The sequence below is a fragment of the Heliangelus exortis genome, chromosome 3, assembly GCF_036169615.1.
Source record: "Heliangelus exortis chromosome 3, bHelExo1.hap1, whole genome shotgun sequence".
Taxonomy (NCBI): domain Eukaryota; kingdom Metazoa; phylum Chordata; class Aves; order Apodiformes; family Trochilidae; genus Heliangelus; species Heliangelus exortis.
In genome coordinates this window covers 39,295,518-39,320,121 of record NC_092424.1, presented here as the reverse complement: position 1 = coordinate 39,320,121, position 24,604 = coordinate 39,295,518, and the positions used below count along the sequence as shown (strand labels likewise).

The 24,604-nt window shown below is 54.1% G+C and overlaps 3 protein-coding genes across 3 annotated transcripts; all 3 read right to left on the bottom strand.

Annotated features, from left to right (window-relative positions):
• Nucleotides 1-2,296: 2,296 nt before the first annotated feature.
• On the bottom strand, nucleotides 2,297-7,422 carry LOC139794536 (dual specificity protein kinase CLK1-like). Its single transcript, XM_071740264.1, has 11 exons — nucleotides 6,187-7,422; nucleotides 5,526-5,628; nucleotides 5,043-5,109; nucleotides 4,664-4,777; nucleotides 4,362-4,528; nucleotides 4,196-4,290; nucleotides 3,982-4,111; nucleotides 3,750-3,832; nucleotides 3,066-3,157; nucleotides 2,696-2,786; nucleotides 2,297-2,602 (listed from the first exon to the last, which is right to left on the bottom strand). The coding sequence occupies exons 1-11, from the start codon at nucleotides 6,865-6,867 to the stop codon at nucleotides 2,315-2,317; spliced, it is 1,911 nt and encodes a 636-aa protein (XP_071596365.1). The 5' UTR covers nucleotides 6,868-7,422; the 3' UTR covers nucleotides 2,297-2,314.
• A 2,555-nt stretch (nucleotides 7,423-9,977) lies between these two features.
• Nucleotides 9,978-15,103, bottom strand: LOC139794535 (dual specificity protein kinase CLK1-like). The gene is made up of 11 exons (XM_071740263.1): nucleotides 13,868-15,103; nucleotides 13,207-13,309; nucleotides 12,724-12,790; nucleotides 12,345-12,458; nucleotides 12,043-12,209; nucleotides 11,877-11,971; nucleotides 11,663-11,792; nucleotides 11,431-11,513; nucleotides 10,747-10,838; nucleotides 10,377-10,467; nucleotides 9,978-10,283 (listed from the first exon to the last, which is right to left on the bottom strand). The coding sequence occupies exons 1-11, from the start codon at nucleotides 14,546-14,548 to the stop codon at nucleotides 9,996-9,998; spliced, it is 1,911 nt and encodes a 636-aa protein (XP_071596364.1). The 5' UTR covers nucleotides 14,549-15,103; the 3' UTR covers nucleotides 9,978-9,995.
• Nucleotides 15,104-17,658: 2,555 nt separating this feature from the next.
• On the bottom strand, nucleotides 17,659-22,784 carry LOC139794534 (dual specificity protein kinase CLK1-like). The gene is made up of 11 exons (XM_071740262.1): nucleotides 21,549-22,784; nucleotides 20,888-20,990; nucleotides 20,405-20,471; nucleotides 20,026-20,139; nucleotides 19,724-19,890; nucleotides 19,558-19,652; nucleotides 19,344-19,473; nucleotides 19,112-19,194; nucleotides 18,428-18,519; nucleotides 18,058-18,148; nucleotides 17,659-17,964 (listed from the first exon to the last, which is right to left on the bottom strand). The coding sequence occupies exons 1-11, from the start codon at nucleotides 22,227-22,229 to the stop codon at nucleotides 17,677-17,679; spliced, it is 1,911 nt and encodes a 636-aa protein (XP_071596363.1). The 5' UTR covers nucleotides 22,230-22,784; the 3' UTR covers nucleotides 17,659-17,676.
• Between the last annotated feature and the right edge of the window lie 1,820 nt (nucleotides 22,785-24,604).

The window sequence follows — 24,604 nt, the reverse complement described above, 5'->3', positions numbered from 1 at the left end:
GGAATGGTGTGAGGAGGTGAATGGTGAGAAAGGAGCTGAACTTCTTGGTGGAAGTCCAGGGGGATGCTTGTTTTCCAGGCAGCACAAGCTTTGAGAAGCCTCCTGCTCTCTGGCGCGTTCCTGGATGTGCTGCGGGCCTTGGTGGAGTGGCTTTACCAGGGGGAAGCCCAGCCAGCTGTGGACCAGCCTGTCCAAGGGGAGCTGGGTCTGAGCCCGAGCCTGAGCCTGATGGATGGTGCCAGGGTGAGAGTGCCTTTTCTCACCCTTGTCTGGGACAGGAGGCAAAGAAGAGAGGAGCCCGGGTTGGGGCCTTGCAGCTGAGCTGTGTGTCTGTCTGCTTGGCTGTGCTGTGTTTGAAGAAGGAGAGCAAAAGCAGGACAAAGAGGTGGGAAGAAACCTGTATGCAGGTGAGAGGAGCTGGAGCTGTGTTCTTCTGAAGCTCTCTGTCGAGGGTTTAGTTTTGAAAAGGTGTCTGACTCTACAGAAAAGGTGTCTGACTCTACAGGCCTCTCCGCACTTTGGTCTTGGCAGTTGTCTCCAGCGTGTTTGGAGACAGGCGCTCCCAGGCTGGGATTAGGTCGTACGTTGCCGCCCCTGGGAAAGACTGCTCAAGGCAGCCACTGCATGGCATCCAGAGCTCCTGGTGGTCTGGAGGTCCTCTGCTGCAGGTGAGGACTGGTTCTGCCAGGGTGGAAAGCTGGGGGTCCTGCCCTCGTGCCCTTCCATTGACAGGCGCTCAGGGGCTGCCTGCTCTGTGTCTCTCCCTGCATGCCTGCCCTCTGGTCACGGGGGTGCGGGGGTTTGGGTCCCTGGTGAGGGGGAAAAGCCCACGTTACAAAGTAGCTGAGCTGTGCCCACGTGAAAGGTGCTGCTGGGAGTGATTGGCCCCATTGGGTTTCTGCCCTCTGTCCCTCCAGGTCTTCCAGAGGTAGCTGGGGAAGCAGAGGAGAACAGTCCGGGTGCTCAATTGCTGCGTCCAGGAGTTCCTATGGAGAACAGCTGGGACAGGACCTGGGAGAAGGCGTGGCTGCTGGAGCTGAGCTTGTGATGGGACACGGTGTGCACGCTGTCCACGCCCAAAGAAAGGTGACAAGGTGTGCAAGCTGTCCCTGTCCAAAGAAAGGCACCTGGAAGAGGCCTCGCGGAGGTGAACGGAAGGCTGCGTCTGGAAATATTCCTGGAGAGACTTGCTGGGCTGCAGGTTTGTGGCGGGAGGTGAAGAGCAAGCTTGCAGAAGAGGCTTTGCCCAGGGAGTGACCTCCTGTCTGAGTAGCAACCCCCTGCCTGCCCTGCAGCCATTAGCAGGGAGAACTGCAAAGCAGTGCGCTGGGGTCAGTGATTTAGTTCTCCTGTGTCCCAGAGAAGAGCCAAGAAAGGCTGATGTGAAAAGGGAGGGTGAGAAGCTGTCACTGATAGGCATGGCAGGCATGGAGCAGTGATCAGGCCCTGTCCGGGCGTGTCTGTGCTAATGTGGAGAGCCAGAGAGAGAGCCAGCTTGAAGGTAAGAAAGGACAAGTGGTCCAAGGCACGTCAGTAGCTCCCATGTCAAGTCAGGGATTTACAGCATAAAGTGGGCAGGTGCCCAGTGGGTCGGAAGACGTGGAGCTGTGCTGTTTCTCCAGCCCCAGAGTTCTTCAGTGCAGTTGATGGCAAGGGGAGGGAGGCCAGGGAGGTGCAAAGACCCCCGAGGTCCTGCTGCTGCTGCAGCTGCTGCTCTTCTTCCTTGTCTGCTGAAAGTGGCAGAGAAAACCTGAATTATCTGGGGAGCACACAGCGAAGCTGCACACCTCTGCGTGCTTCTTGTGCTGACGTGACTTAGTCTGCCCTGTAGAAGGCACGTAAATTTAGAGCCTTGCCGGGACTGAGCAGCTCTAGTGGCTTCCTGGTAGGGAGGGGGAGCTCTTGTGGCCGTGCCAAGTTCTCGGCCTGTGACGCACAGAGTGTTTCCAGTCCCGGTAGCAGCAGGGGGTCAGAGCATTTAAATGTTCATCACCAAGCTTCAGATGTTAGAGCTGGGGTGGAGCAGTGGAGGAGCTGGAGATGTGGGGGGTGTGCAGTGATGGGGTCATTGAGGTGTTGGTGAAAGGGCACTGTATGTTCTGGGTATTGGGACTGTCGTTGTGGAGACCACTCAGCAGGAGGACAGAGCTCTGGGACATGTGTGCATGGCTCAAAGTGCCACTGTCCCCAGATCTTCATTTAGGGAGGACACGCAACCACGCTCATCAGTTTCTTTTGTGTTTCATGCCAGGAGTTGGGTGAAACATCAGTATCCAAACGCTTGTAACACAGAAGAGGGTATTTACAAACTCTTTTAATCCAACAAACGTGAAACTACCCACAAACAGAACAGAACGGAACAGAACAGAACACAACATGTAACAAAGGCCCAAATTTTCCTAGGCTTCTTTGGGGGACTGACACCCGTGTCAGCCCCCTCAGCTCTTAGAGGCGATGCCCTTTTTTCCCGTTGGAGCGGGAAGAAAAAAGGATGTTTGAGGGCTTCTTGCAGGGTAATTCGCTCGGCTGGGTCGTACTGCAGCATCTTCTCTATCAAGTCGAACAGGTGGCAGTGTTCCTCAGTGCTGCAGGTCATGTACGCCTTTGGGAAGAAAACAACGGAAGATGTTTTCCTGATTGCGTCCTTGCCCTTCAAGCTCCTCTCTTCCAAAGCCGTTTCCCTCTCTTCTCTTACCTTCAGTGGCTTACAGTGCTGTGAGGCATAGCGGCCAAAGAGGCTGTGTTGGTCCCACACCAGCCGGCCATGACAGTAGTAGTCGCCTCTCCTGAAAGAAAGAGACTTTTGTGTTTCTCCTGGAACCAAGAGTTTGCTCTTCAAGGATGCTGCTTTGTCCCTGCGCTGGAAGCTGTTTGTCAGCACCTTTGTCCAAAAGTGGGGGACTGGCCTGGGAATGTTGGCACAGGAGCAGCCGGCTTGTTCCATTGAGTAAAAGTGTGATACTGAGTATCTAATAGCATGACTTTAAAAAGATGGCACTTCAACCAGATCTGAAACCAGATTTCCGTTGAACCCTAGCAGTCCAGGTACAGAAAAGTGTCATTACCTGGTTTTCTTGATCATGTCTCTTGGCAAAGGCCCCAGGATTCTTTCCATCTTTGCCAGGTGTTCTATATCTTCATAGGCATCGAAGGAAACCTAGGTAGACATTGTTGGTTGTTAGAGGGAGTTCCCAAGAACTCGCTTACACTGACCTGACTTCCTACTTGACTGTACCCTGAAAGCAGTAATCCATTCCCGACTAAGGAAAAAAGAGTGGCCATAGCTACTTGTTTCCTGGAAGAAGGTACAACCTCCTGGAAATTGTTCCCCTTGACCCAGCATTATTTTAGTTGTTGGTGCTATTTGTTTTTCTTGGCTCGTAAATGTCCAGTTTCATCGGTATATCTGAGGCTGACAGAATTTGGGTAGTTGCATGGTATTTGCTGATGCTGTCAGGCAAAGCCACATGTGTTATTAGTGCTGCTTGGAAATTGCACCCGGTGACGGGGTCACCCTTCATGCCAAGCTGCTGCCCCAGTGTTTGCTGAAAGCAGCTTGTGCAAGTCTCCTGCTGAGACAGTTCCTTTGTGCCTACAGCTTCTGTTCACCTCAAGGCGGCCTTGCAGAGACAAGCAGCTGCCTTTCTTGCGCAGACCCTTGCCCTTAGCTCCCACCTCGCCGGAGCACGTTTTCCCCGAGTTGGGCAGCGTGGTACGCGCTGCGTCGCTTGGGGTTCCTCGTTGCCTACCGTAAACACTGGGAATCCGAGGTAGTACTCGAGGAGGATACAGCCTATACTCCAGACGTCGCATGGCTGTGACCATCCCAGGGCTGTGGAAAGATTCAGAAGATCCATGTTTGCACCAGGCTACAAAGAGTTGAGCAGCTCAAGCAAGAGGCGCCACAGTGCTGTAGCAGCCTTCAAGAGCACAGCAGGAAGCATCTTATGGCAAAGATGTGCCTAAGAGACGCCTCCTGACCTAGGATGATTTCTGGAGCTCGGTAGGGTCTTGTAGAGACGAGAGGGCAGTGAGGCTCGTCATCCCTTGTCGCGTTCCCAAAGTCGGCCACTTTGACGGATGGGTCTTTCGGTCTGCGCTCCACTTGTTTCTGCAAGGAACCAGTGGGATGGCTGAGCCCAGAGAATGCCAGAGGGTGGCTGAAGGGGAGGTGGGGAAGAGGACAGCAACTTACCAGGCTGGCGTTGTACTCCTCTGTGTACTCGGAGTTGACAAGTAAAATATTATCCGGTTTTAAATCTGTGTGTGTCAACCCGTTGATGTGCAAAACTGCAAGATAACGAGGCCAGTTAGCTCGTCCCCCAGAGAAAATTTAACAAGCAACCAAGAAGCGCACTTACAGTTGACAGCCTCGCAGAGCTGGTAGCCCATCCGTCTGATGTCGTCCACCCTGAAGGGCCGGAAGCCATTTGCTACAATGAAGCTGTAGGTGCTGGGCCCCAGCAGCTCAAAAACAATGCACACATGGCCCCGGTGCTCGAACCAGTCCAGCATTCGGACGCAGTGACTGCAAAAGCAGAAAACCAGAGGAACTGCCACAGGCCGTTGGATCAGGCTTCGCTCCATAGCTCTTCTGTTCCAGAAGGCAGCGTCTGGGAAAGCTTAAAGCCAAAGCACAGTGCGGTCGGTTTTGTCTACTTACTGTGTGCCGCTGGGGTCCAGTGAGTTCAAATATTGCAGCACTGAGACTTCTGCATGATATGCCCTGCGTGGGTCGACATCTTTGACGAACTTCACTGCCACATGCCTGTTGTCCCTGGAAAGGCAGGTTTTTAACAACAGGGGTGAGACCAAGGAGGACTTGAACCTAAGAATCCTCAGGAACTGTCACCACCTATCTTGTTTATAACGATGGGAACCTCATCAGAAAAGGTCTTCAGTTCTAGAGGACGTGTGTGGAGCTGTTAATGTCAGAAGGGTGCGTCTGCACACAGGCTCGACTAGAATCTGAACAGATCCCAGGGCAGCCCTCAAGAGCATCAGTCACAAAACTTGCCTGTCTTTTAACTCAAAAGACTTACTCTTGGTGATCAATGAATTCCATGACCTGCCCAAAGGCGCCTTCACCCAAAACAGTGACGAACTCATCTGGAAAGAAAAGAGCTCTCGGTCACACCATGTGTGAAGTTACTCAGCTCTCAAGGAGACAAGCCACCAACCCCAAGCGGTGTCCCAGAGCAACAGAAAGAAAAAATAGTTTCTTCTACTGGAAGAAACTGCGCCTTTTGGAATGGAAAATCCCCAGCAGCTGGAGAGATGTTACTGGACAGCTCTCATCAAGGCACATTTCCAGGGATCTCATTAGGAGTTGGCTCGTTTCCTTTATGTACTGTTTTTTGAGGGGGAAAGGGAGGCAAAAAGGAACAAGATATGTAGAGAAGAGGAGAAACAGTGCCCACCCCCAAAGAAAAATAGTCAAGAGAGAAAGAAAAGACTTGCAAAGCCCCCTCCCGTCTTAGGTTACGAAGACTTATTCTATCGGAAATGTTAAGAACAGTATATACATCTTGCACGTAGCAGATGTCCTGTCCGAGGTTCTGGGTGGCCCTCTTCCTCCTCGTGCTCCATACTTCCAGGACTGCTGCATGGAGGACTCATCCGGGTGGTCTAGGTAGTCAAGACATGCGGGTGATTTAAGGTCAGAGTTGGAAATGCAGCGGGCAGGGAGATACTGAGGCATTCAGGTTACAGGCCGATCCCCAAGGAGTGGCCAGGAGCATTTTTAGATTTAGTCCCCAGAAATTCCCATGGCTCAGAGTTTACATTCTAGGAGGAAAACACGGCACAGAGTGGATTTTTAGAGGAGATCCTCCAAGTGGCAAAGCAATGCCAAATGTCAACACAAGGGCTTTTCCCTGGAAAGGTTGGTTCACTGAATTTTACTTTTAGGATTTCACTGCTGTTCTCTCTTTTTCCTTTAACCTAGTGGTCAAATTTGAACGCAATTTTTCGTGTCTAAGCTGCATCTTGAAGTGCTGCCGAGCACTTTGGGAAGGGGGAGGAGAGGGAAAGAAGCTCCCCTCTGTAAAGAGAGGCAGCAGGGAAAGTCCCGTTTGTGGCCAGGAGGGAAGAGCTCTTTCTCAGAGCTGTGGGTGTGCTGGAAGCCCCCGTCCGTGCTGAGGTGGCCGCCTGGGCACTTGTCCCTGTCTCATCCCTCTCCCTCACCTGCACCTCCAGGGAGCCGGGGCTGGCCCCGTCCCCCTCGTCCTTGCTCAGGTAAAGAGCTTCCGGCGTCTGGAACTCCTGGAGCGAGTCCGAGTCGGTGCCCGAGAAGTCGTGTTCCGGGGGCCTGGACAAGAGCTCCAAAGTGGCCTCAGAGTCCTCATCCTGGCAGTGGCCCGCCGCCTCCTTGGTACAGCCTGCAATGCTGGCCGGGGGGCTGCCAGCACCCCCCAGGGACACGCGGGACTGGCAGGTGATGGGAATGTCCAGTCCTGCAGCCAGCAGCTCCTCTCTGAGGTGCACAGAGGCCCTGACGTTCTCCTCTGGCATGCCGGCTGACTCCAGGGTCTCCTGCTGGTGCCCCTGGCTGAGGCTTCCCCTGGAGGTGGGCTTTCTGTGGTCAGGCTGGCCCGGCTGCTGGGTCAGCACGGTGCTCAGCTCCCGTGGGGAAGCTTGAGAGACACCTGCTTCCAACACCTGGCTCACCCGAGCCCTCCTCCTTTTCCAAACTTTCCACCGTGAGCCCTTCTTCTTGGGCTCTGGCTGGCTCCCTGGTGAAACCGGCTCTGGCGCTGACCTCTGGGGCACATAGTAGTCCTCGAGGTCATCGTCGTTCTGCCGGTCCTTCCTCCGGGAACAGCAATTCCAGCATGAAGAGCGTGGTCGGCTGAGTGGCTGGCCCATGCTGCCGTCCTTCCCGCTGTCTCACGCTAGACTAGATGGTCCCTCCGATGGCCCCGATAGGTCCCTTCCAAAGCCCAGCGTGTCACAGGCCTAGGATTATGATGTAACCGCCCTGGCAGCCATTCCCCTGCCCCTCCTTTGAAGGCGTTCCGGAAGAATCATGGAATCCTAGAATGTCATGTTGGAAGGGACCTCAAGGATGGTCTGGTCCAAGCCTTTTAGGTAATACTCTAGTTTCTGTAGGATGTCTCAGCACTGTGTTGGGCTGAGACTCCAAACTGTCCAAAGGCAGGGAAGCCACCACTTCCCCTGGGAAACCATTCCAAGGTGTTGCGTGTCCTCCTGGTGAGCACTTTTCCCATTGTGTCCAGTGGGAATGTCCCCAGAAGCAACTTGTGCCCATTGCCCCTTGTCTTCTCCATGTGACTTCTTGTAAACTGGGAGTCTCCCCCTTCTCTGTAGCCACCTTTGAAATGCTGGAAGATGGTAATAAGGTCTCCCCTAAAGCTTCTCTTCTCACGGCTGAACAAGCCTAGCTTTCTCAGACTCTCCTCACGTGGCTCCAGTCCTCTGATCGCCCCTGTGGCCCTGCTCTGGCCCCTTCTGCAGCCTGTCCACTTTGTGGGAGCTTTTTGTAGAGGGGGGACCAAAACTGAAGGCGATAGTCCAGCTGTGGTCTGACAAGCACCGCGTAGAGAGGGATGATGACTTCTTTCTCTCTGCTGGTGAGGCCCTTGTTGCTGCAGCCCGGCGTCAAGAGTGCTTGCTTGCCAGGGACTTGTGAAAGAGGAGGAGGGAGTGGAGGTGATTCCATGGAATGGTGTGAGGAGGTGAATGGTGAGAAAGGAGCTGAACTTCTTGGTGGAAGTCCAGGGGGATGCTTGTTTTCCAGGCAGCACAAGCTTTGAGAAGCCTCCTGCTCTCTGGCGCGTTCCTGGATGTGCTGCGGGCCTTGGTGGAGTGGCTTTACCAGGGGGAAGCCCAGCCAGCTGTGGACCAGCCTGTCCAAGGGGAGCTGGGTCTGAGCCCGAGCCTGAGCCTGATGGATGGTGCCAGGGTGAGAGTGCCTTTTCTCACCCTTGTCTGGGACAGGAGGCAAAGAAGAGAGGAGCCCGGGTTGGGGCCTTGCAGCTGAGCTGTGTGTCTGTCTGCTTGGCTGTGCTGTGTTTGAAGAAGGAGAGCAAAAGCAGGACAAAGAGGTGGGAAGAAACCTGTATGCAGGTGAGAGGAGCTGGAGCTGTGTTCTTCTGAAGCTCTCTGTCGAGGGTTTAGTTTTGAAAAGGTGTCTGACTCTACAGAAAAGGTGTCTGACTCTACAGGCCTCTCCGCACTTTGGTCTTGGCAGTTGTCTCCAGCGTGTTTGGAGACAGGCGCTCCCAGGCTGGGATTAGGTCGTACGTTGCCGCCCCTGGGAAAGACTGCTCAAGGCAGCCACTGCATGGCATCCAGAGCTCCTGGTGGTCTGGAGGTCCTCTGCTGCAGGTGAGGACTGGTTCTGCCAGGGTGGAAAGCTGGGGGTCCTGCCCTCGTGCCCTTCCATTGACAGGCGCTCAGGGGCTGCCTGCTCTGTGTCTCTCCCTGCATGCCTGCCCTCTGGTCACGGGGGTGCGGGGGTTTGGGTCCCTGGTGAGGGGGAAAAGCCCACGTTACAAAGTAGCTGAGCTGTGCCCACGTGAAAGGTGCTGCTGGGAGTGATTGGCCCCATTGGGCTTCTGCCCTCTGTCCCTCCAGGTCTTCCAGAGGTAGCTGGGGAAGCAGAGGAGAACAGTCCGGGTGCTCAATTGCTGCGTCCAGGAGTTCCTATGGAGAACAGCTGGGACAGGACCTGGGAGAAGGCGTGGCTGCTGGAGCTGAGCTTGTGATGGGACACGGTGTGCACGCTGTCCACGCCCAAAGAAAGGTGACAAGGTGTGCAAGCTGTCCCTGTCCAAAGAAAGGCACCTGGAAGAGGCCTCGCGGAGGTGAACGGAAGGCTGCGTCTGGAAATATTCCTGGAGAGACTTGCTGGGCTGCAGGTTTGTGGCGGGAGGTGAAGAGCAAGCTTGCAGAAGAGGCTTTGCCCAGGGAGTGACCTCCTGTCTGAGTAGCAACCCCCTGCCTGCCCTGCAGCCATTAGCAGGGAGAACTGCAAAGCAGTGCGCTGGGGTCAGTGATTTAGTTCTCCTGTGTCCCAGAGAAGAGCCAAGAAAGGCTGATGTGAAAAGGGAGGGTGAGAAGCTGTCACTGATAGGCATGGCAGGCATGGAGCAGTGATCAGGCCCTGTCCGGGCGTGTCTGTGCTAATGTGGAGAGCCAGAGAGAGAGCCAGCTTGAAGGTAAGAAAGGACAAGTGGTCCAAGGCACGTCAGTAGCTCCCATGTCAAGTCAGGGATTTACAGCATAAAGTGGGCAGGTGCCCAGTGGGTCGGAAGACGTGGAGCTGTGCTGTTTCTCCAGCCCCAGAGTTCTTCAGTGCAGTTGATGGCAAGGGGAGGGAGGCCAGGGAGGTGCAAAGACCCCCGAGGTCCTGCTGCTGCTGCAGCTGCTGCTCTTCTTCCTTGTCTGCTGAAAGTGGCAGAGAAAACCTGAATTATCTGGGGAGCACACAGCGAAGCTGCACACCTCTGCGTGCTTCTTGTGCTGACGTGACTTAGTCTGCCCTGTAGAAGGCACGTAAATTTAGAGCCTTGCCGGGACTGAGCAGCTCTAGTGGCTTCCTGGTAGGGAGGGGGAGCTCTTGTGGCCGTGCCAAGTTCTCGGCCTGTGACGCACAGAGTGTTTCCAGTCCCGGTAGCAGCAGGGGGTCAGAGCATTTAAATGTTCATCACCAAGCTTCAGATGTTAGAGCTGGGGTGGAGCAGTGGAGGAGCTGGAGATGTGGGGGGTGTGCAGTGATGGGGTCATTGAGGTGTTGGTGAAAGGGCACTGTATGTTCTGGGTATTGGGACTGTCGTTGTGGAGACCACTCAGCAGGAGGACAGAGCTCTGGGACATGTGTGCATGGCTCAAAGTGCCACTGTCCCCAGATCTTCATTTAGGGAGGACACGCAACCACGCTCATCAGTTTCTTTTGTGTTTCATGCCAGGAGTTGGGTGAAACATCAGTATCCAAACGCTTGTAACACAGAAGAGGGTATTTACAAACTCTTTTAATCCAACAAACGTGAAACTACCCACAAACAGAACAGAACGGAACAGAACAGAACACAACATGTAACAAAGGCCCAAATTTTCCTAGGCTTCTTTGGGGGACTGACACCCGTGTCAGCCCCCTCAGCTCTTAGAGGCGATGCCCTTTTTTCCCGTTGGAGCGGGAAGAAAAAAGGATGTTTGAGGGCTTCTTGCAGGGTAATTCGCTCGGCTGGGTCGTACTGCAGCATCTTCTCTATCAAGTCGAACAGGTGGCAGTGTTCCTCAGTGCTGCAGGTCATGTACGCCTTTGGGAAGAAAACAACGGAAGATGTTTTCCTGATTGCGTCCTTGCCCTTCAAGCTCCTCTCTTCCAAAGCCGTTTCCCTCTCTTCTCTTACCTTCAGTGGCTTACAGTGCTGTGAGGCATAGCGGCCAAAGAGGCTGTGTTGGTCCCACACCAGCCGGCCATGACAGTAGTAGTCGCCTCTCCTGAAAGAAAGAGACTTTTGTGTTTCTCCTGGAACCAAGAGTTTGCTCTTCAAGGATGCTGCTTTGTCCCTGCGCTGGAAGCTGTTTGTCAGCACCTTTGTCCAAAAGTGGGGGACTGGCCTGGGAATGTTGGCACAGGAGCAGCCGGCTTGTTCCATTGAGTAAAAGTGTGATACTGAGTATCTAATAGCATGACTTTAAAAAGATGGCACTTCAACCAGATCTGAAACCAGATTTCCGTTGAACCCTAGCAGTCCAGGTACAGAAAAGTGTCATTACCTGGTTTTCTTGATCATGTCTCTTGGCAAAGGCCCCAGGATTCTTTCCATCTTTGCCAGGTGTTCTATATCTTCATAGGCATCGAAGGAAACCTAGGTAGACATTGTTGGTTGTTAGAGGGAGTTCCCAAGAACTCGCTTACACTGACCTGACTTCCTACTTGACTGTACCCTGAAAGCAATAATCCATTCCCGACTAAGGAAAAAAGAGTGGCCATAGCTACTTGTTTCCTGGAAGAAGGTACAACCTCCTGGAAATTGTTCCCCTTGACCCAGCATTATTTTAGTTGTTGGTGCTATTTGTTTTTCTTGGCTCGTAAATGTCCAGTTTCATCGGTATATCTGAGGCTGACAGAATTTGGGTAGTTGCATGGTATTTGCTGATGCTGTCAGGCAAAGCCACATGTGTTATTAGTGCTGCTTGGAAATTGCACCCGGTGACGGGGTCACCCTTCATGCCAAGCTGCTGCCCCAGTGTTTGCTGAAAGCAGCTTGTGCAAGTCTCCTGCTGAGACAGTTCCTTTGTGCCTACAGCTTCTGTTCACCTCAAGGCGGCCTTGCAGAGACAAGCAGCTGCCTTTCTTGCGCAGACCCTTGCCCTTAGCTCCCACCTCGCCGGAGCACGTTTTCCCCGAGTTGGGCAGCGTGGTACGCGCTGCGTCGCTTGGGGTTCCTCGTTGCCTACCGTAAACACTGGGAATCCGAGGTAGTACTCGAGGAGGATACAGCCTATACTCCAGACGTCGCATGGCTGTGACCATCCCAGGGCTGTGGAAAGATTCAGAAGATCCATGTTTGCACCAGGCTACAAAGAGTTGAGCAGCTCAAGCAAGAGGCGCCACAGTGCTGTAGCAGCCTTCAAGAGCACAGCAGGAAGCATCTTATGGCAAAGATGTGCCTAAGAGACGCCTCCTGACCTAGGATGATTTCTGGAGCTCGGTAGGGTCTTGTAGAGACGAGAGGGCAGTGAGGCTCGTCATCCCTTGTCGCGTTCCCAAAGTCGGCCACTTTGACGGATGGGTCTTTCGGTCTGCGCTCCACTTGTTTCTGCAAGGAACCAGTGGGATGGCTGAGCCCAGAGAATGCCAGAGGGTGGCTGAAGGGGAGGTGGGGAAGAGGACAGCAACTTACCAGGCTGGCGTTGTACTCCTCTGTGTACTCGGAGTTGACAAGTAAAATATTATCCGGTTTTAAATCTGTGTGTGTCAACCCGTTGATGTGCAAAACTGCAAGATAACGAGGCCAGTTAGCTCGTCCCCCAGAGAAAATTTAACAAGCAACCAAGAAGCGCACTTACAGTTGACAGCCTCGCAGACCTGGTAGCCCATCCGTCTGATGTCGTCCACCCTGAAGGGCCGGAAGCCATTTGCTACAATGAAGCTGTAGGTGCTGGGCCCCAGCAGCTCAAAAACAATGCACACATGGCCCCGGTGCTCGAACCAGTCCAGCATTCGGACGCAGTGACTGCAAAAGCAGAAAACCAGAGGAACTGCCACAGGCCGTTGGATCAGGCTTCGCTCCATAGCTCTTCTGTTCCAGAAGGCAGCGTCTGGGAAAGCTTAAAGCCAAAGCACAGTGCGGTCGGTTTTGTCTACTTACTGTGTGCCGCTGGGGTCCAGTGAGTTCAAATATTGCAGCACTGAGACTTCTGCATGATATGCCCTGCGTGGGTCGACATCTTTGACGAACTTCACTGCCACATGCCTGTTGTCCCTGGAAAGGCAGGTTTTTAACAACAGGGGTGAGACCAAGGAGGACTTGAACCTAAGAATCCTCAGGAACTGTCACCACCTATCTTGTTTATAACGATGGGAACCTCATCAGAAAAGGTCTTCAGTTCTAGAGGACGTGTGTGGAGCTGTTAATGTCAGAAGGGTGCGTCTGCACACAGGCTCGACTAGAATCTGAACAGATCCCAGGGCAGCCCTCAAGAGCATCAGTCACAAAACTTGCCTGTCTTTTAACTCAAAAGACTTACTCTTGGTGATCAATGAATTCCATGACCTGCCCAAAGGCGCCTTCACCCAAAACAGTGACGAACTCATCTGGAAAGAAAAGAGCTCTCGGTCACACCATGTGTGAAGTTACTCAGCTCTCAAGGAGACAAGCCACCAACCCCAAGCGGTGTCCCAGAGCAACAGAAAGAAAAAATAGTTTCTTCTACTGGAAGAAACTGCGCCTTTTGGAATGGGAAATCCCCAGCAGCTGGAGAGATGTTACTGGACAGCTCTCATCAAGGCACATTTCCAGGGATCTCATTAGGAGTTGGCTCGTTTCCTTTATGTACTGTTTTTTGAGGGGGAAAGGGAGGCAAAAAGGAACAAGATATGTAGAGAAGAGGAGAAACAGTGCCCACCCCCAAAGAAAAATAGTCAAGAGAGAAAGAAAAGACTTGCAAAGCCCCCTCCCGTCTTAGGTTACGAAGACTTATTCTATCGGAAATGTTAAGAACAGTATATACATCTTGCACGTAGCAGATGTCCTGTCCGAGGTTCTGGGTGGCCCTCTTCCTCCTCGTGCTCCATACTTCCAGGACTGCTGCATGGAGGACTCATCCGGGTGGTCTAGGTAGTCAAGACATGCGGGTGATTTAAGGTCAGAGTTGGAAATGCAGCGGGCAGGGAGATACTGAGGCATTCAGGTTACAGGCCGATCCCCAAGGAGTGGCCAGGAGCATTTTTAGATTTAGTCCCCAGAAATTCCCATGGCTCAGAGTTTACATTCTAGGAGGAAAACACGGCACAGAGTGGATTTTTAGAGGAGATCCTCCAAGTGGCAAAGCAATGCCAAATGTCAACACAAGGGCTTTTCCCTGGAAAGGTTGGTTCACTGAATTTTACTTTTAGGATTTCACTGCTGTTCTCTCTTTTTCCTTTAACCTAGTGGTCAAATTTGAACGCAATTTTTCGTGTCTAAGCTGCATCTTGAAGTGCTGCCGAGCACTTTGGGAAGGGGGAGGAGAGGGAAAGAAGCTCCCCTCTGTAAAGAGAGGCAGCAGGGAAAGTCCCGTTTGTGGCCAGGAGGGAAGAGCTCTTTCTCAGAGCTGTGGGTGTGCTGGAAGCCCCCGTCCGTGCTGAGGTGGCCGCCTGGGCACTTGTCCCTGTCTCATCCCTCTCCCTCACCTGCACCTCCAGGGAGCCGGGGCTGGCCCCGTCCCCCTCGTCCTTGCTCAGGTAAAGAGCTTCCGGCGTCTGGAACTCCTGGAGCGAGTCCGAGTCGGTGCCCGAGAAGTCGTGTTCCGGGGGCCTGGACAAGAGCTCCAAAGTGGCCTCAGAGTCCTCATCCTGGCAGTGGCCCGCCGCCTCCTTGGTACAGCCTGCAATGCTGGCCGGGGGGCTGCCAGCACCCCCCAGGGACACGCGGGACTGGCAGGTGATGGGAATGTCCAGTCCTGCAGCCAGCAGCTCCTCTCTGAGGTGCACAGAGGCCCTGACGTTCTCCTCTGGCATGCCGGCTGACTCCAGGGTCTCCTGCTGGTGCCCCTGGCTGAGGCTTCCCCTGGAGGTGGGCTTTCTGTGGTCAGGCTGGCCCGGCTGCTGGGTCAGCACGGTGCTCAGCTCCCGTGGGGAAGCTTGAGAGACACCTGCTTCCAACACCTGGCTCACCCGAGCCCTCCTCCTTTTCCAAACTTTCCACCGTGAGCCCTTCTTCTTGGGCTCTGGCTGGCTCCCTGGTGAAACCGGCTCTGGCGCTGACCTCTGGGGCACATAGTAGTCCTCGAGGTCATCGTCGTTCTGCCGGTCCTTCCTCCGGGAACAGCAATTCCAGCATGAAGAGCGTGGTCGGCTGAGTGGCTGGCCCATGCTGCCGTCCTTCCCGCTGTCTCACGCTAGACTAGATGGTCCCTCCGATGGCCCCGATAGGTCCCTTCCAAAGCCCAGCGTGTCACAGGCCTAGGATTATGATGTAACCGCCCTGGCAGCCATTCCCCTGCCCCTCCTTTGAAGGCGTTCCGGAAGAATCATGGAATCCTAGAATGTCATGTTGGAAGGGACCTCAAGGATGGTCTGGTCCAAGCCTTTTAGGTAATACTCTAGTTTCTGTAGGATGTCTCAGCACTGTGTTGGGCTGAGACTCCAAACTGTCCAAAGGCAGGGAAGCCACCACTTCCCCTGGGAAACCATTCCAAGGTGTTGCGTGTCCTCCTGGTGAGCACTTTTCCCATTGTGTCCAGTGGGAATGTCCCCAGAAGCAACTTGTGCCCATTGCCCCTTGTCTTCTCCATGTGACTTCTTGTAAACTGGGAGTCTCCCCCTTCTCTGTAGCCACCTTTGAAATGCTGGAAGATGGTAATAAGGTCTCCCCTAAAGCTTCTCTTCTCACGGCTGAACAAGCCTAGCTTTCTCAGACTCTCCTCACGTGGCTCCAGTCCTCTGATCGCCCCTGTGGCCCTGCTCTGGCCCCTTCTGCAGCCTGTCCACTTTGTGGGAGCTTTTTGTAGAGGGGGGACCAAAACTGAAGGCGATAGTCCAGCTGTGGTCTGACAAGCACCGCGTAGAGAGGGATGATGACTTCTTTCTCTCTGCTGGTGAGGCCCTTGTTGCTGCAGCCCGGCGTCAAGAGTGCTTGCTTGCCAGGGACTTGTGAAAGAGGAGGAGGGAGTGGAGGTGATTCCATGGAATGGTGTGAGGAGGTGAATGGTGAGAAAGGAGCTGAACTTCTTGGTGGAAGTCCAGGGGGATGCTTGTTTTCCAGGCAGCACAAGCTTTGAGAAGCCTCCTGCTCTCTGGCGCGTTCCTGGATGTGCTGCGGGCCTTGGTGGAGTGGCTTTACCAGGGGGAAGCCCAGCCAGCTGTGGACCAGCCTGTCCAAGGGGAGCTGGGTCTGAGCCCGAGCCTGAGCCTGATGGATGGTGCCAGGGTGAGAGTGCCTTTTCTCACCCTTGTCTGGGACAGGAGGCAAAGAAGAGAGGAGCCCGGGTTGGGGCCTTGCAGCTGAGCTGTGTGTCTGTCTGCTTGGCTGTGCTGTGTTTGAAGAAGGAGAGCAAAAGCAGGACAAAGAGGTGGGAAGAAACCTGTATGCAGGTGAGAGGAGCTGGAGCTGTGTTCTTCTGAAGCTCTCTGTCGAGGGTTTAGTTTTGAAAAGGTGTCTGACTCTACAGAAAAGGTGTCTGACTCTACAGGCCTCTCCGCACTTTGGTCTTGGCAGTTGTCTCCAGCGTGTTTGGAGACAGGCGCTCCCAGGCTGGGATTAGGTCGTACGTTGCCGCCCCTGGGAAAGACTGCTCAAGGCAGCCACTGCATGGCATCCAGAGCTCCTGGTGGTCTGGAGGTCCTCTGCTGCAGGTGAGGACTGGTTCTGCCAGGGTGGAAAGCTGGGGGTCCTGCCCTCGTGCCCTTCCATTGACAGGCGCTCAGGGGCTGCCTGCTCTGTGTCTCTCCCTGCATGCCTGCCCTCTGGTCACGGGGGTGCGGGGGTTTGGGTCCCTGGTGAGGGGGAAAAGCCCACGTTACAAAGTAGCTGAGCTGTGCCCACGTGAAAGGTGCTGCTGGGAGTGATTGGCCCCATTGGGCTTCTGCCCTCTGTCCCTCCAGGTCTTCCAGAGGTAGCTGGGGAAGCAGAGGAGAACAGTCCGGGTGCTCAATTGCTGCGTCCAGGAGTTCCTATGGAGAACAGCTGGGACAGGACCTGGGAGAAGGCGTGGCTGCTGGAGCTGAGCTTGTGATGGGACACGGTGTGCACGCTGTCCACGCCCAAAGAAAGGTGACAAGGTGTGCAAGCTGTCCCTGTCCAAAGAAAGGCACCTGGAAGAGGCCTCGCGGAGGTGAACGGAAGGCTGCGTCTGGAAATATTCCTGGAGAGACTTGCTGGGCTGCAGGTTTGTGGCGGGAGGTGAAGAGCAAGCTTGCAGAAGAGGCTTTGCCCAGGGAGTGACCTCCTGTCTGAGTAGCAACCCCCTGCCTGCCCTGCAGCCATTAGCAGGGAGAACTGCAAAGCAGTGCGCTGGGGTCAGTGATTTAGTTCTCCTGTGTCCCAGAGAAGAGCCAAGAAAGGCTGATGTGAAAAGGGAGGGTGAGAAGCTGTCACTGATAGGCATGGCAGGCATGGAGCAGTGATCAGGCCCTGTCCGGGCGTGTCTGTGCTAATGTGGAGAGCCAGAGAGAGAGCCAGCTTGAAGGTAAGAAAGGACAAGTGGTCCAAGGCACGTCAGTAGCTCCCATGTCAAGTCAGGGATTTACAGCATAAAGTGGGCAGGTGCCCAGTGGGTCGGAAGACGTGGAGCTGTGCTGTTTCTCCAGCCCCAGAGTTCTTCAGTGCAGTTGATGGCAAGGGGAGGGAGGCCAGGGAGGTGCAAAGACCCCCGAGGTCCTGCTGCTGCTGCAGCTGCTGCTCTTCTTCCTTGTCTGCTGAAAGTGGCAGAGAAAACCTGAATTATCTGGGGAGCACACAGCGAAGCTGCACACCTCTGCGTGCTTCTTGTGCTGACGTGACTTAGTCTGCCCTGTAGAAGGCACGTAAATTTAGAGCCTTGCCGGGACTGAGCAGCTCTAGTGGCTTCCTGGTAGGGAGGGGGAGCTCTTGTGGCCGTGCCAAGTTCTCGGCCTGTGACGCACAGAGTGTTTCCAGTCCCGGTAGCAGCAGGGGGTCAGAGCATTTAAATGTTCATCACCAAGCTTCAGATGTTAGAGCTGGGGTGGAGCAGTGGAGGAGCTGGAGATGTGGGGGGTGTGCAGTGATGGGGTCATTGAGGTGTTGGTGAAAGGGCACTGTATGTTCTGGGTATTGGGACTGTCGTTGTGGAGACCACTCAGCAGGAGGACAGAGCTCTGGGACATGTGTGCATGGCTCAAAGTGCCACTGTCCCCAGATCTTCATTTAGGGAGGACACGCAACCACGCTCATCAGTTTCTTTTGTGTTTCATGCCAGGAGTTGGGTGAAACATCAGTATCCAAACGCTTGTAACACAGAAGAGGGTATTTACAAACTCTTTTAATCCAACAAACGTGAAACTACCCACAAACAGAACAGAACGGAACAGAACAGAACACAACATGTAACAAAGGCCCAAATTTTCCTAGGCTTCTTTGGGGGACTGACACCCGTGTCAGCCCCCTCAGCTCTTAGAGGCGATGCCCTTTTTTCCCGTTGGAGCGGGAAGAAAAAAGGATGTTTGAGGGCTTCTTGCAGGGTAATTCGCTCGGCTGGGTCGTACTGCAGCATCTTCTCTATCAAGTCGAACAGGTGGCAGTGTTCCTCAGTGCTGCAGGTCATGTACGCCTTTGGGAAGAAAACAACGGAAGATGTTTTCCTGATTGCGTCCTTGCCCTTCAAGCTCCTCTCTTCCAAAGCCGTTTCCCTCTCTTCTCTTACCTTCAGTGGCTTACAGTGCTGTGAGGCATAGCGGCCAAAGAGGCTGTGTTGGTCCCACACCAGCCGGCCATGACAGTAGTAGTCGCCTCTCCTGAAAGAAAGAGACTTTTGTGTTTCTCCTGGAACCAAGAGTTTGCTCTTCAAGGATGCTGCTTTGTCCCTGCGCTGGAAGCTGTTTGTCAGCACCTTTGTCCAAAAGTGGGGGACTGGCCTGGGAATGTTGGCACAGGAGCAGCCGGCTTGTTCCATTGAGTAAAAGTGTGATACTGAGTATCTAATAGCATGACTTTAAAAAGATGGCACTTCAACCAGATCTGAAACCAGATTTCCGTTGAACCCTAGCAGTCCAGGTACAGAAAAGTGTCATTACCTGGTTTTCTTGATCATGTCTCTTGGCAAAGGCCCCAGGATTCTTTCCATCTTTGCCAGGTGTTCTATATCTTCATAGGCATCGAAGGAAACCTAGGTAGACATTGTTGGTTGTTAGAGGGAGTTCCCAAGAACTCGCTTACACTGACCTGACTTCCTACTTGACTGTACCCTGAAAGCAATAATCCATTCCCGACTAAGGAAAAAAGAGTGGCCATAGCTACTTGTTTCCTGGAAGAAGGTACAACCTCCTGGAAATTGTTCCCCTTGACCCAGCATTATTTTAGTTGTTGGTGCTATTTGTTTTTCTTGGCTCGTAAATGTCCAGTTTCATTGGTATATCTGAGGCTGACAGAATTTGGGCAGTTGCATGGCATTTGCTGATGCTGTCAGGCAAAGCCACATGTGTTATTAGTGCTGCTTGGAAATTGCACCCGGTGACGGGGTCACCCTTCATGCCAAGCTGCTGCCCCAGTGTTTGCTGAAAGCAGCTTGTGCAAGTCTCCTGCTGAGACAGTTCCTTTGTGCCTACAGCTTCTGTTCACCTCAAGGCGGCCTTGCAGAGACAAGCAGCTGCCTTTCTTGCGCAGACCCTTGCCCTTAGCTCCCACCTCGCCGGAGCACGTTTTCCCCGAGTTGGGCAGCGTGGTACGCGCTGCGTCGCTTGGGGTTCCTCGTTGCCTACCGTAAACACTGGGAATCCGAGGTAGTACTCGAGGAGGATACAGCCTATACTCCAGACGTCGCATGGCTGTGACCATCCCAGGGCTGTGGAAAGATTCAGAAGATCCATGTTTGCACCAGGCTACAAAGAGTTGAGCAGCTCAAGCAAGAGGCGCCACAGTGCTGTAGCAGCCTTCAAGAGCACAGCAGGAAGCATCTTATGGCAAAGATGTGCCTAAGAGACGCCTCCTGACCTAGGATGATTTCTGGAGCTCGGTAGGGTCTTGTAGAGACGAGAGGGCAGTGAGGCTCGTCATCCCTTGTCGCGTTCCCAAAGTCGGCCACTTTGACGGATGGGTCTTTCGGTCTGCGCTCCACTTGTTTCTGCAAGGAACCAGTGGGATGGCTGAGCCCAGAGAAAGCCAGAGGGTGGCTGAAGGGAAGGTGGGGAAGAGGACAGCAACTTACCAGGCTGGCGTTGTACTCCTCTGTGTACTCGGAGTTGACAAGTAAAATATTATCCGGTTTTAAATCTGTGTGTGTCAACCCGTTGATGTGCAAAACTGCAAGATAACGAGGCCAGTTAGCTCGTCCCCCAGAGAAAATTTAACAAGCAACCAAGAAGCGCACTTACAGTTGACAGCCTCGCAGACCTGGTAGCCCATCCGTCTGATGTCGTCCACCCTGAAGGGCCGGAAGCCATTTGCTACAATGAAGCTGTAGGTGCTGGGCCCCAGCAGCTCAAAAACAATGCACACATGGCCCCGGTGCTCGAACCAGTCCAGCATTCGGACGCAGTGACTGCAAAAGCAGAAAACCAGAGGAACTGCCACAGGCCGTTGGATCAGGCTTCGCTCCATAGCTCTTCTGTTCCAGAAGGCAGCGTCTGGGAAAGCTTAAAGCCAAAGCACAGTGCGGTCGGTTTTGTCTACTTACTGTGTGCCGCTGGGGTCCAGTGAGTTCAAATATTGCAGCACTGAGACTTCTGCATGATATGCCCTGCGTGGGTCGACATCTTTGACGAACTTCACTGCCACATGCCTGTTGTCCCTGGAAAGGCAGGTTTTTAACAACAGGGGTGAGACCAAGGAGGACTTGAACCTAAGAATCCTCAGGAACTGTCACCACCTATCTTGTTTATAACGATGGGAACCTCATCAGAAAAGGTCTTCAGTTCTAGAGGACGTGTGTGGAGCTGTTAATGTCAGAAGGGTGCGTCTGCACACAGGCTCGACTAGAATCTGAACAGATCCCAGGGCAGCCCTCAAGAGCATCAGTCACAAAACTTGCCTGTCTTTTAACTCAAAAGACTTACTCTTGGTGATCAATGAATTCCATGACCTGCCCAAAGGCGCCTTCACCCAAAACAGTGACGAACTCATCTGGAAAGAAAAGAGCTCTCGGTCACACCATGTGTGAAGTTACTCAGCTCTCAAGGAGACAAGCCACCAACCCCAAGCGGTGTCCCAGAGCAACAGAAAGAAAAAATAGTTTCTTCTACTGGAAGAAACTGCGCCTTTTGGAATGGGAAATCCCCAGCAGCTGGAGAGATGTTACTGGACAGCTCTCATCAAGGCACATTTCCAGGGATCTCATTAGGAGTTGGCTCGTTTCCTTTATGTACTGTTTTTTGAGGGGGAAAGGGAGGCAAAAAGGAACAAGATATGTAGAGAAGAGGAGAAACAGTGCCCACCCCCAAAGAAAAATAGTCAAGAGAGAAAGAAAAGACTTGCAAAGCCCCCTCCCGTCTTAGGTTACGAAGACTTATTCTATCGGAAATGTTAAGAACAGTATATACATCTTGCACGTAGCAGATGTCCTGTCCGAGGTTCTGGGTGGCCCTCTTCCTCCTCGTGCTCCATACTTCCAGGACTGCTGCATGGAGGACTCATCCGGGTGGTCTAGGTAGTCAAGACATGCGGGTGATTTAAGGTCAGAGTTGGAAATGCAGCGGGCAGGGAGATACTGAGGCATTCAGGTTACAGGCCGATCCCCAAGGAGTGGCCAGGAGCATTTTTAGATTTAGTCCCCAGAAATTCCCATGGCTCAGAGTTTACATTCTAGGAGGAAAACACGGCACAGAGTGGATTTTTAGAGGAGATCCTCCAAGTGGCAAAGCAATGCCAAATGTCAACACAAGGGCTTTTCCCTGGAAAGGTTGGTTCACTGAATTTTACTTTTAGGATTTCACTGCTGTTCTCTCTTTTTCCTTTAACCTAGTGGTCAAATTTGAACGCAATTTTTCGTGTCTAAGCTGCATCTTGAAGTGCTGCCGAGCACTTTGGGAAGGGGGAGGAGAGGGAAAGAAGCTCCCCTCTGTAAAGAGAGGCAGCAGGGAAAGTCCCGTTTGTGGCCAGGAGGGAAGAGCTCTTTCTCAGAGCTGTGGGTGTGCTGGAAGCCCCCGTCCGTGCTGAGGTGGCCGCCTGGGCACTTGTCCCTGTCTCATCCCTCTCCCTCACCTGCACCTCCAGGGAGCCGGGGCTGGCCCCGTCCCCCTCGTCCTTGCTCAGGTAAAGAGCTTCCGGCGTCTGGAACTCCTGGAGCGAGTCCGAGTCGGTGCCCGAGAAGTCGTGTTCCGGGGGCCTGGACAAGAGCTCCAAAGTGGCCTCAGAGTCCTCATCCTGGCAGTGGCCCGCCGCCTCCTTGGTACAGCCTGCAATGCTGGCCGGGGGGCTGCCAGCACCCCCCAGGGACACGCGGGACTGGCAGGTGATGGGAATGTCCAGTCCTGCAGCCAGCAGCTCCTCTCTGAGGTGCACAGAGGCCCTGACGTTCTCCTCTGGCATGCCGGCTGACTCCAGGGTCTCCTGCTGGTGCCCCTGGCTGAGGCTTCCCCTGGAGGTGGGCTTTCTGTGGTCAGGCTGGCCCGGCTGCTGGGTCAGCACGGTGCTCAGCTCCCGTGGGGAAGCTTGAGAGACACCTGCTTCCAACACCTGGCTCACCCGAGCCCTCCTCCTTTTCCAAACTTTCCACCGTGAGCCCTTCTTCTTGGGCTCTGGCTGGCTCCCTGGTGAAACCGGCTCTGGCGCTGACCTCTGGGGCACATAGTAGTCCTCGAGGTCATCGTCGTTCTGCCGGTCCTTCCTCCGGGAACAGCAATTCCAGCATGAAGAGCGTGGTCGGCTGAGTGGCTGGCCCATGCTGCCGTCCTTCCCGCTGTCTCACGCTAGACTAGATGGTCCCTCCGATGGCCCCGATAGGTCCCTTCCAAAGCCCAGCGTGTCACAGGCCTAGGATTATGATGTAACCGCCCTGGCAGCCATTCCCCTGCCCCTCCTTTGAAGGCGTTCCGGAAGAATCATGGAATCCTAGAATGTCATGTTGGAAGGGACCTCAAGGATGGTCTGGTCCAAGCCTTTTAGGTAATACTCTAGTTTCTGTAGGATGTCTCAGCACTGTGTTGGGCTGAGACTCCAAACTGTCCAAAGGCAGGGAAGCCACCACTTCCCCTGGGAAACCATTCCAAGGTGTTGCGTGTCCTCCTGGTGAGCACTTTTCCCATTGTGTCCAGTGGGAATGTCCCCAGAAGCAACTTGTGCCCATTGCCCCTTGTCTTCTCCATGTGACTTCTTGTAAACTGGGAGTCTCCCCCTTCTCTGTAGCCACCTTTGAAATGCTGGAAGATGGTAATAAGGTCTCCCCTAAAGCTTCTCTTCTCACGGCTGAACAAGCCTAGCTTTCTCAGACTCTCCTCACGTGGCTCCAGTCCTCTGATCGCCCCTGTGGCCCTGCTCTGGCCCCTTCTGCAGCCTGTCCACTTTGTGGGAGCTTTTTGTAGAGGGGGGACCAAAACTGAAGGCGATAGTCCAGCTGTGGTCTGACAAGCACCGCGTAGAGAGGGATGATGACTTCTTTCTCTCTGCTGGTGAGGCCCTTGTTGCTGCAGCCCGGCGTCAAGAGTGCTTGCTTGCCAGGGACTTGTGAAAGAGGAGGAGGGAGTGGAGGTGATTCCATGGAATGGTGTGAGGAGGTGAATGGTGAGAAAGGAGCTGAACTTCTTGGTGGAAGTCCAGGGGGATGCTTGTTTTCCAGGCAGCACAAGCTTTGAGAAGCCTCCTGCTCTCTGGCGCGTTCCTGGATGTGCTGCGGGCCTTGGTGGAGTGGCTTTACCAGGGGGAAGCCCAGCCAGCTGTGGACCAGCCTGTCCAAGGGGAGCTGGGTCTGAGCCCGAGCCTGAGCCTGATGGATGGTGCCAGGGTGAGAGTGCCTTTTCTCACCCTTGTCTGGGACAGGAGGCAAAGAAGAGAGGAGCCCGGGTTGGGGCCTTGCAGCTGAGCTGTGTGTCTGTCTGCTTGGCTGTGCTGTGTTTGAAGAAGGAGAGCAAAAGCAGGACAAAGAGGTGGGAAGAAACCTGTATGCAGGTGAGAGGAGCTGGAGCTGTGTTCTTCTGAAGCTCTCTGTCGAGGGTTTAGTTTTGAAAAGGTGTCTGACTCTACAGAAAAGGTGTCTGACTCTACAGGCCTCTCCGCACTTTGGTCTTGGCAGTTGTCTCCAGCGTGTTTGGAGACAGGCGCTCCCAGGCTGGGATTAGGTCGTACGTTGCCGCCCCTGGGAAAGACTGCTCAAGGCAGCCACTGCATGGCATCCAGAGCTCCTGGTGGTCTGGAGGTCCTCTGCTGCAGGTGAGGACTGGTTCTGCCAGGGTGGAAAGCTGGGGGTCCTGCCCTCGTGCCCTTCCATTGACAGGCGCTCAGGGGCTGCCTGCTCTGTGTCTCTCCCTGCATGCCTGCCCTCTGGTCACGGGGGTGCGGGGGTTTGGATCCCTGGTGAGGGGGAAAAGCCCACGTTACAAAGTAGCTGAGCTGTGCCCACGTGAAAGGTGCTGCTGGGAGTGATTGGCCCCATTGGGCTTCTGCCCTCTGTCCCTCCAGGTCTTCCAGAGGTAGCTGGGGAAGCAGAGGAGAACAGTCCGGGTGCTCAATTGCTGCGTCCAGGAGTTCCTATGGAGAACAGCTGGGACAGGACCTGGGAGAAGGCGTGGCTGCTGGAGCTGAGCTTGTGATGGGACACGGTGTGCACGCTGTCCACGCCCAAAGAAAGGTGACAAGGTGTGCAAGCTGTCCCTGTCCAAAGAAAGGCACCTGGAAGAGGCCTCGCGGAGGTGAACGGAAGGCTGCGTCTGGAAATATTCCTGGAGAGACTTGCTGGGCTGCAGGTTTGTGGCGGGAGGTGAAGAGCAAGCTTGCAGAAGAGGCTTTGCCCAGGGAGTGACCTCCTGTCTGAGTAGCAACCCCCTGCCTGCCCTGCAGCCATTAGCAGGGAGAACTGCAAAGCAGTGCGCTGGGGTCAGTGATTTAGTTCTCCTGTGTCCCAGAGAAGAGCCAAGAAAGGCTGATGTGAAAAGGGAGGGTGAGAAGCTGTCACTGATAGGCATGGCAGGCATGGAGCAGTGATCAGGCCCTGTCCGGGCGTGTCTGTGCTAATGTGGAGAGCCAGAGAGAGAGCCAGCTTGAAGGTAAGAAAGGACAAGTGGTCCAAGGCACGTCAGTAGCTCCCATGTCAAGTCAGGGATTTA

Coding starts and splice junctions, on each gene's coding strand:
- LOC139794535 (XM_071740263.1), bottom strand. CDS start 14,548: ATGGGCCAGCCACTCAGCCGACCACGCTCTTCATGCTGGAATTGCTGT. Junction 12,210..12,344: donor CTGGACCCCAGCGGCACACA/GTAAGTAGACAA, acceptor CTGCTTTTGCAG/TCACTGCGTCCGAATGCTGG. Junction 11,972..12,042: donor GGTCTGCGAGGCTGTCAACT/GTAAGTGCGCTT, acceptor GTTATCTTGCAG/TTTTGCACATCAACGGGTTG.
- LOC139794536 (XM_071740264.1), bottom strand. CDS start 6,867: ATGGGCCAGCCACTCAGCCGACCACGCTCTTCATGCTGGAATTGCTGT. Junction 3,158..3,749: donor TCGGATTCCCAGTGTTTACG/GTAGGCAACGAG, acceptor ATGTCTACCTAG/GTTTCCTTCGATGCCTATGA. Junction 2,787..3,065: donor GACATGATCAAGAAAACCAG/GTAATGACACTT, acceptor TCTTTCTTTCAG/GAGAGGCGACTACTACTGTC.
- LOC139794534 (XM_071740262.1), bottom strand. CDS start 22,229: ATGGGCCAGCCACTCAGCCGACCACGCTCTTCATGCTGGAATTGCTGT. Junction 20,472..20,887: donor ACATCTGCTACGTGCAAGAT/GTATATACTGTT, acceptor TTTTCTTTCCAG/ATGAGTTCGTCACTGTTTTG. Junction 19,474..19,557: donor AGGAGTACAACGCCAGCCTG/GTAAGTTGCTGT, acceptor GGTTCCTTGCAG/AAACAAGTGGAGCGCAGACC.